We start from the raw sequence: 9,693 nt of genomic DNA on the forward strand, positions 1-9,693 counted from the left end.
CGGTGATTGTCCTTGTAGAAATGTTGCAGAGCTTTCCTAAAGGCCGGCATGAGTGATGATCTCTAGCTACGGTCTACTTCGTACCCACAGATACCTTGAGGGATGAAGGAGGAAGATAGTGGAGGAGAGTGGCAATTATGTGGCACTCACTGCTTTCAATATCTTCAGGTCTGAGTTACTCTGCATCAAACTTCACCACTCACTGTTTACCTGTTCTTGTCTGTGTGTATTACAGCACTCCACAGCATCCATTCTACATTTGATTATATCAAAGGTTTAATACACCAACAGGAAAAGTTATTTTGAAGAGATTTAGTAGTGTGCAAACTCTCAAATGTTTAGGATATCTTTTTTATGTTTTGTATATTATTTCAAAATAAAGCAAAAAGGTAAAAACACTGGCTTGTGGTTTTGCAGCATTTAGTGTGTCTCTTTGACTGATTCACTGCCTGCTCAGCATAAATACAGATATAGATTACATGCTTTTTTGGCTATACGCTCGATTGGGGCCTTCTGTTATGGCCCATACCGATGGGCAGCAAAAGCAAGTTTAAATCTATATAAAGCTTGTGGATTTTTCTCTATTATAGTCTCAGTATCTTATCGCATCAGGGTAAACAACAGCTGACACATAACAAAAACAAACTCAACCCTTTGAGCAAGGACATGACTCACCTGCAAGGTGTCAGGGTTGCTCTATGTCAAAATACAAAACCTTATTTTAAGCAGGATGAACTAAATTATATAATATCTGTTTGTTTTATGTACATAAAAAAATACTGTCTTTAAATACATAGAAAACTTAACGAAGACTTGACAAAATAAAAAATATATATACAAAGCGAAATTGCCAATATGGCATTTATTTTATACTAATGCAAATATATATCATGGAATTTAACACATACATTTTTTCTCTGCACATTCTGAGGCACAGAAACTTTCACCCACAAGGGGGCAGTAACATAATTGGATTTATTTTCCTCCACAAAATATCCAACAACATTCTGACCTGCTAATTTCACCAAACGCTCGTCCTCAAGTGTCCAAATGTCCCCGGTTTGTCTGAATGTCAATGTGTTTCATCTCACTGATATTCTCAGCAGGCTCACAGGAAGTCATACAGGTACTTGACAATTTCAAAATTCACAGTCCTGGAAGATAAAAATCACAGAAAACTTGTTCTCAGTGACAACAAAAAAAGGTAAATATGTCGATTATTCCATTCAATAGTTCTGCTGTCACTCTCTGTGTATAATTAACAGACATGAACCACACACACACACACACACACACACACACACACCTGGAAATGGCACAGATGAAGTCCATAGGCACGGCACATTTGTACTTCGGGGCATCGAGCTGGTCGTCATGGCTGACCTGAGTCAACAGCTGTAAGGTCACCAGAGAGGAGATCTGGAGGGAGAATAGAATGTGAAATGAGACTGTTCCACTTTTAAATTCAGCTTTTTTCTACACTACATGATGAGAGCCAATTGCATCCATATGGGACGCTCAGGCCTACTTTCCTATAACTATTTCATGCTCGGGTAATAAATAGATCAACATTTGGCTACGGATCCTGATCCTTATAAACATATGGGTAGAAAACTTTAATATGAGACACTAGGGTCATTAGGCCTGATTTAACATTAAAAACAAGTATGTGGTTCGCACCTACAAATGAAAGAAAATTACTATTTAAAAGCCTACAATTATTAGAGGTGCTCCGAGGAACGTTCAGTTTGTGTTAATTCTTGCAGCCTCTTTGGACAAAAGCGGCCGTGCTTTTACTACGCCAGCTGTTGTTCCTGGGTGAGCGTACCCATGACAAAGACTCAAATAAGAAATATAGAAAAATAGCATTCTTTGCACTGATGGACTCGTCTTCTGTTACATATAATTCATGATCATCAGAGGAAAAATGTTGACTGTCTCAGAAATATTTAAAAGTTTCTCGTAGTACCTTTAAGGCTTTTTTTTCCCTTTCATTTGCTTATCTGGCAAATGGGGGCGTAATAGGAAAATGTTTCCTGAGGTTTTGTGTAATATGCTAAAAAAAAAGTGTGAAGTGAATGTGAAGTGAATGTGACATCATCAGACCTGGGAGAAGATGCTGGCAGTGGGGGCGACTCTGCTGTCCACCACACTGTAGAAGATGGCCAGCAGGCGGTCCAGAGGGAAGGGCTTGGGCCCCAGAAGGTGGTTACTCGTCTAGGAAGAGACACAGAATAGATTTGTATTTGAAAGAGTAATTTGTTTAAATAGGCCATGTAGAAAATAACTATATTGTCAGTCACGTAATTTTCATTGGAGCCATTCTACATCGCTGTCTAAATCGCTGTCTTGAATCTTGATGTATTTCCTTTCTTTTTACTATCTCTTAAATGCAATTTCTAATGTCTAATCTTGATGTATGTTATGCCCCTGTAAAGCACTTTGAATGGCTTGATGTCTGAATTGTGCAGCTAGAGAAATAAACTTGCCATGCCTTATAATAACGGGTTGTGATAAAAACGAATGGAGAACATAGCCAGTGTTATATAAGGATCCTCACCTTTTCATTTTTCTTCAAGAAGTTTGTTTTCTTGATTTTACCATGGTGCTGTTGGGAAAAAACAGAGGGACACATTTAATTCGTTCACAAAATAAATCACAAATGACCAATTTGCCTTTAAGGGCTTTGCCATCTGTAACAACACCCCTTGATTCATTTTAAAAGGATATTCAGTTCCTCTACCTTTAGAAAGAAGCGTTTGTCTGTGCGGGCGGGGTTGTAGGATGCCAGGTAGGCAGCAATCAACAGGAACTTGGAGTAATAAGGCAGTTCCACATGAGTGTGAGCCGATAAACCTTTAGGGGACATAAAAAGCAACCAGTCATAAAAATAAAAATGTGCCCTTAGATCATCATATACTCTCACACAGTATTAATCCATGATGTTCAGTGCATGTCAATTTGGTTTGGATATACTGACATGCAAAAATTCCGCATGACTCCACGGTGTATCAGCCTATTTCACAGTTTAACATCTGCTCTGCAAATGCATGACGTCATCGAGTGCAACAGTGCTCAGTGTGTGTGTGTGTGTGTGTGTGTATTGGTACCTCTCATGACTCCAGTTTCCTTCTCCTCCATTTGCTGCATCTGCTCCCACTGAAGACTGAAGACAGGAAAGAGAGGAATGTTTAGAATGTTTAGAAGAAAACCGCGGAATAAGTGGTTAGATCAAAAGTTGACTTAATTCATTAAAAAAAAACACAGACCTGGACACTTCTCGCAGGTAAACGGTATGCATGGCTTTTTTCAAATGAGGCTCAATGTTCCTCCACAGCTTGTGTGTGTCCGTCTCTTTCACTGGAGGAAAAAAAAATTGAGCAACCTTGTTGAAAAAGCCAAATTTGTGTCATGTAATAAGTAGAGAAGAGAATAGATGTGATCAGGAAGGTGAGGAAATACAGGACAATTATAAAAAAGTCTACAGGGGGGGGGGGAATAACAAGCTTTGTGGAGAGAGATGTTATCGCAGGGCTGTTGTTTTGGGCTGCATTAGATTGTTACAGGACCAAATAAAGAAAGTGACCATAGAGACAATAAATACTGCTTTGCAATTATCAAGCACACATAAAGACAACAACTGAATACTAATGTTGCCAAGTGTCTGGTAGACGACGTGTGAATAGGCAACTTTATATGATGACAGCAGGGTATTGTTTACCACTTGTTTCTGCTTGCCCCAAGTGGCTAAAATAATCAATGAATGCAGCTTTAAAAATAAATATCAAAAAAGGTCCAAATAGCTAAAGGCAATCTCAACTTAATTGAAAGAACACAAAGAAAAGGTCATTTTTAAATATTGATCAGCCCGTCTAATGAATGGACTACACCTCTTTATGCGTTACCTTTTCCTTCTGCCAACGGCTCACAGTACTTGGAAAAGTTGAGCGCAGCCTATAGAGTAAAAGGAGAAATCAATGAAGGAAGACTGAAAGAAAATCTTATATTCGAGATTCAAGAATCATGAGTGTGTGTGTGTGTGTGTCTCTGACCAGGTGGCGCAGCTCTCTGAGGTCCCGGCAGACAGAGTAAAAGACTCCCAGCAGGATGTTGATGTAAGCGGAGTAAAACTCAGACGAATATGAAGGATGTCTGTCCTGGGACAAAATCTGCTGCAGCTCACCTAACAAGTAAATGAACGGACAGACACATAACAAACAACCAGTTTAACTATGCTTTGGCTTACACACAACAAAAACAGACTATAAAAGACCAAATCTCTCTCAAAAAGCGGTCACTGATTCTCACATCAAGTACAATGATTCACTCCCCTCTGGCTGAATTTTTTTATACAGTGGTGTTTTATTTCCTAATGCAATATTCCTCCACAGTCGCTGCTGCATTGAGTGTAAGACAAAATCGCACGTACAAATCTCACATCCGCCAAGCGTGCTGCATCATTATGCAGTGTGGTGGTGGGAGTTATTCATGACACTGGCTGATGTGTGTGAAATGGGAAGAATTCTACCTTTACTGTAGTCGGGGAAATGGAGCAGAAGAGGTTCGAAACAGCCGGTGTTTGGTCTGAACTTGTCCCAGACGATTTCACTGAGCATGATGAGGGTCACGTTGTCCTCGACCTTTAAAGGAAACATGTTTACAAAGAGGTCACCTAAACTGTGGTTTAAAAAGATGCTACGATCAACTTTAAAATATTCCTTAAAGAGTCTAATTTTTGATTGTGATGATTATGAATTACATGTAACAGCAAACAAGACCATCTGTGCAAAGAATGCTATTTTTTATATAGTTTTTTTTAAACGCCTTTGTGAAGGGAACGCTCACCCAGGAAAAACAGCTGGCGTAGTAAAAACACTACCGCATTTGTCCAAAGGGGAGAGCAAGAATTAACACAAAATTAAAGTTCCTCTGAGTACCTTTAAACAACATGCCTACTTTATTGTTAAAAGATCAGTGAGAGTACGTCTCCATGGCTACAGACCTTGCTACCTCATTAAATTCATGTGTTTTATATATTTATTTCTAATGCTGTGTATTTCATTTAGTGCTTATGTCAAACAAAGAAAAAAAGGCAAATCTCCAAATGAGAGAAGCTACAACCAGGAAAAGAATAATCAAAATAATGTATTTGAAGATTTATTTTCAAATAATTGACTTCCTTTTAGCTCGACATTATCTTGTACCTGCCATAACATGACTGATAAACATTATATACATCTTCTGTATCGTCATTATAAATATCTAAGTTGCCATCAGTGACATTTTCCTGTTCATGTCAGGCTGCGACTCAGTTTTTAGAAACCAAAGCAAAAGCTCCTCCTGTTCCCTCCAATAAAAATGATCCTAATAAGTTCTGCACGGTGAGGTTTCACAATCTGACATTTGGGTGAACGACTGGAGCTTGATATTGGCAAATGCCTTGAATTGATAGCAAGGCAGCCTGGAATTATTATCAAGAGTGAAAAGGTTGGATCGAAGCATCACTGCACAACACTTAAGGTATCACGAGTCAACGTTTCGTATTGACCAAAAAAGACACACAACCCGATACATTTTGGAGAGCTGGATCCAGTTTAGAAAAAATAACAGCACGTCCTCTTTTCCTAACTATGTAAATGTCTCCAAGGTTTGATTCTGATTATTGACAGCTCCCTCTGCGTGTGCCTTTCTACCACTATAATAAAGCCTGAACGGTAAATGCTGCCTCACTTTGAAAAGATTTCTCGTTACACTCACAATCAACCAAGAAAAAATATTATCTTTCACATGAATTAAACCTCCAAATAATTAACATTTTTGTCATCTCTGTGACTTTTATTATAATACCGTGAGTGGTTTCTGTCCTTCCATTTTCTAAAGAGAATTATGAAAGAGTTCCACGCACAAACTCACTCAGCCGAGGTCATTCATTACAAAAGCAGCTCTTCCAGTGGCCTCTTCATCATCCACAGAGTGTAACAACAACAACAACAACAGTCAAGCCTCTCACTTGATAGATAACACAAAGAGCTTGAGGCACTTTCTCACCAATTCCTGAAGACGGAGGAGAGCAGGGAGCAGATTGGCATCGGCGTCTCTCAGAAGCTCGGCTTTTTCCATTACCTGGGAAATACACTCAAGCTTAGTTTGGGTTGGTACATACATACAGAATAAACTTATTTTTATTATTATGGCACATTACGGTTTTATATGCTTCAAGCTTGCTTTAAAAAAAAAAAAAAATTAGGAAGCCAAATTACTAAAGTAGATTAAAGCTATAGTGCGTAACTTTTTTAATCAATAAATGCCAGTTACATTCAAGCCATCGGCGGCAAACGAGTTGACACAAGAGGATTTAGACCATCGGCTTTAATTAATCAGAATTCCCCATGGGGTAAACATTCACACTTATTTTCTACAGGCCAATGCATCTGGAGCTTTGTTTAGCATTTATTTGCATACCGTACTATCATATTATCATACAAATGTTTAGGTGACACATCCACATAATACCCTATTCAATTTGAAATGCCACGGATAACAGTATTTTTTGTGTGTGTGATTTTCCAGAGTGGGCGTAGTAAAGTGCATGACACTCACAATGTATCGCGTGTGCTTGGCAGGAGACGGGGAGCAGTGCTGTCTGTAAATGCGCACAAAGTCAGACACGGAGGGACTGCGTGGGAGCAGCGCAGCAGCGTCGCAGCCGAAGAAGGAGAGCAGCACTTGTTCAAACAGCAACGCAACGGACACACACTCCACACAGCTGACTGTGGCGTGGGGCAGCTAAAGAGAAGAGGAGAAATTATGAAAGAACATTAGTTTGACATTTGTGTACTTTAATATCAAAGAGGGAAGCATAAGCCTATGCACACATTGAGTGTACACAAAAACTTTTGTTCGCCTCTAACATGGCCTAGCGGAAGAGGGCCGACCAGTAACCATGAGGTTGCTGGTTCGATCCCCTGCACCAGACACGGAGTGGTTATTTGTGAAACTAGTGGTGGCTGGTATTACATCTACGGTGCACACCATCTCTACAACAGTGTCCTTGAGCAAGGCACTTAACCCCAAACTGCTCCAGGGGCGCTGTACTATGGCCGACCCTGCACTCTGACCCCCTACGAAGTGTGGTGTCTTGAGAGGGGATATGCGAAAAGACGAATTTCAATGTAACAATAAACAAATAAAGTAAAGTTGACTTAACTTAAGGTTTCTCTGATTCCCATCCTAAACTTTTTGTACTTCAAATGAAATGTAATATTTCAAATATCTTTTGAAGGATGATCTAATTTAAAGTGCCTGCATTTGTTCAAGGTTTAAACCTGAAGTAGTTGGTAAGATAAGTTCCTTCATGTTAAGCAGACACCGTCACAAACCTTTACTCTTTGTGTGCAGAGAAAAATTAATTATTTAAATTTTTATAACAAATTTAGAAGACCGAGTGTCTCTTTCTCACCTCAAGTTCCCTCATCAGAACCTCCATCACATGACTCTTCCCTGAAGCCCGGTGACCGTAGATGAAGATGGAGGGGTAGCTGCACTGCTGGGGCTGGAAGAAAGAAAAGTTAGTCACTCTTTCCTCAATATAAGAGTATTACATTTTATGATCGATACTAACATCTTAAATAAACAAGTTTTTCTTATATCACCTTGTATCAACATGTAACCAATTCTACAGGTTTCAACAAGTTAAATATAACACTGTCTCTAAGATCAGCATGCCATTTAACCAATGTCAGGTCCAATACTAGTGGCAAAAACAATGTGTAGGGATATGAAAGGAAATTGGAGTCCGAGAGTTACTTGCAAAGTATATGAACGTAAAATGTTATGTTGTTGTTTATGTGTTTTATAGTTTTGTTAAAACACATTTAAAATGCAGACTGATGTTTGAAGCAACTTTACAAACAATTAATATATAATCCAAGGCCCGCAGAAACCCTGTGAAAGGTAGGCTGAGGCTCATATAGAAATGAACATATCTATTTATTAACACTACTAATTCCTATACCCCAAATGTAAACAAACAAAGTGGAGTTGGTTGACAGTGACACGAGCTTTTATAGCCTACCTGTCCCATGAGCGACAGCAGCATCCCCGCCTGGACCTCTCTACAGGGCAGCTGCTCTGCGACCCTGTGCAGCCTCTCCTCCTCATATCCTGGGTGCTGTAACAGCGCTGTCATCTTGGTAAATCTGACCGCGGCCCCGGGAATATTGCAACGGGAAGAGGTCTCTCACATGCGGCTACAAACCAACAGGTTAGCTCCACGTTCAGTAACAACAAATTCACGAGCATGCATGGAGAGACGAAGAAAACGCGACCAAAACAAGGAAGTCTGAAGGAAATGATATGCTGTGAACAAGACGGGGTGGTGTGGTTATATATAAGCCTCAAATTAAGAAGGGTAACAAACTGAAAAGGAGGTGAAAAGGTAACTTAAAAGTTGACAACACAAAACACTCAAGCGAGTGCACTCGGAGCAGTTTCGCGCGCGCCTTCAGATTACGTCAGATGACAGGCTTCCGCTCGCATCCAATCACAGAGCACACATAGCATCATGGGTACTGGAGTTTTTCCTCTCATAAAACTCATTTTTGTGAAATAAAGGGAAATGATCAATTAAAAATAAATATATTATGCTTTATATGATATTATAATATATACTATAATGTTATGATATATATTTGTTTTCCCCTAAAATGCTAAATGTTTCCAAAACCTCAAATGATGCGATGTCCTTTTGAAACATATAGGCCTATTGTATCTTTATATACAATCTATGGCCTATTCCTATACATTCATGGGCTATTGAAATATCTTATCCTTTTATAAGCCTAATGCCATGCCAACAGAGCAACAGCTGCTGAATAAATTGAGATACATTCGAAAACTCCAAAACAAACCCAATACATGAAAAACTGACCCTGCTTAGTTGAATTTGTTTGTACTAATTAGATAGTATATAAATACATTTTGATCAGTAAAATGTATCATTACAAATTATTAATTGCTTTAGCTCGCTTTAGTGAACAGAAAACTGGAGAATATAAGAAAATATATTATATTTCTGCACAGTAGCCTAAACCTGAAACAATCTGGCATTATTAACGTTTTATTATTTGGCCTATATCTCGATGGAAGAGACCGTGATTAAATCCCTTTAATTAGTAGTTTATTAGAGACATTGTATGTTAGTATTCATTTTTTAATGGTTATTTTACTATTCTCAATGAATATGTGTCTATTCCCTCATATGGTAAAAGGAAGTAGGCCTATCACATTATTTTCACTTATTTATTTATTTTCATGATAACATAGTGTGTGTTTAAGATTTCGCGCGCGTTACTGGAATAATAGCTAAACCTACGTCAGACTGGGATTAGGGGTTTGTGGGTTGGTCCTGTTATATCCGAGGCTATCCTCCAACTCTGTTTCAATAGGATCTCAGCTGCGGTTGTTGGTGTTGGTCTGTCGCCGTCGAGCACATAGGCACAGACGGATCATTTCAGCGAGATCTCGCCATAGACCGTATGGTTCACACACAGTGAATCAGAAACGAGACGAGCCTGTCTGTCTGTCGGAACAACAGGCGCCAGCTGTAGCCCAGACACGAACAAGGTAGGGACATTTTAAAATAAACATGCGGACAGATGTGGGATAAATCTACGGGGGCTTGTGCTACGGAGG

General features: G+C 39.2%; 1 protein-coding gene across 1 annotated transcript; it reads right to left on the reverse strand.

Annotated features, from left to right (window-relative positions):
• Positions 1-936: 936 nt before the first annotated feature.
• orc5 (origin recognition complex, subunit 5) lies at positions 937-8,483 on the reverse strand. The gene is made up of 14 exons (XM_080051100.1): positions 8,075-8,483; positions 7,460-7,552; positions 6,601-6,786; positions 6,049-6,123; positions 4,529-4,640; positions 4,053-4,183; positions 3,906-3,954; positions 3,270-3,360; positions 3,111-3,166; positions 2,744-2,856; positions 2,561-2,608; positions 2,107-2,217; positions 1,307-1,419; positions 937-1,154 (listed from the first exon to the last, which is right to left on the reverse strand). Exons 1-14 carry the CDS (start codon positions 8,186-8,188, stop codon positions 1,109-1,111), a joined length of 1,338 nt encoding a protein of 445 aa, XP_079907226.1. The 5' UTR covers positions 8,189-8,483; the 3' UTR covers positions 937-1,108.
• Between the last annotated feature and the right edge of the window lie 1,210 nt (positions 8,484-9,693).

The sequence above is a fragment of the Ammodytes marinus genome, assembly GCF_949987685.1.
Source record: "Ammodytes marinus genome assembly, chromosome: 22".
In the NCBI taxonomy this organism is placed as follows: domain Eukaryota; kingdom Metazoa; phylum Chordata; class Actinopteri; order Uranoscopiformes; family Ammodytidae; genus Ammodytes; species Ammodytes marinus.

Excerpts from the sequence above, each read along its gene's own strand:
- orc5 (XM_080051100.1), bottom strand. The coding sequence starts at position 8,188 with ATGACAGCGCTGTTACAGCACCCAGGATATGAGGAGGAGAGGCTGCAC. Across the intron at positions 2,857-3,110 it reads GGAAACTGGAGTCATGAGAG|GTTTATCGGCTCACACTCAT; the intron begins GTACCAATACAC and ends TGTCCCCTAAAG. Across the intron at positions 2,218-2,560 it reads TCTTGAAGAAAAATGAAAAG|ACGAGTAACCACCTTCTGGG; the intron begins GTGAGGATCCTT and ends GTCTCTTCCTAG.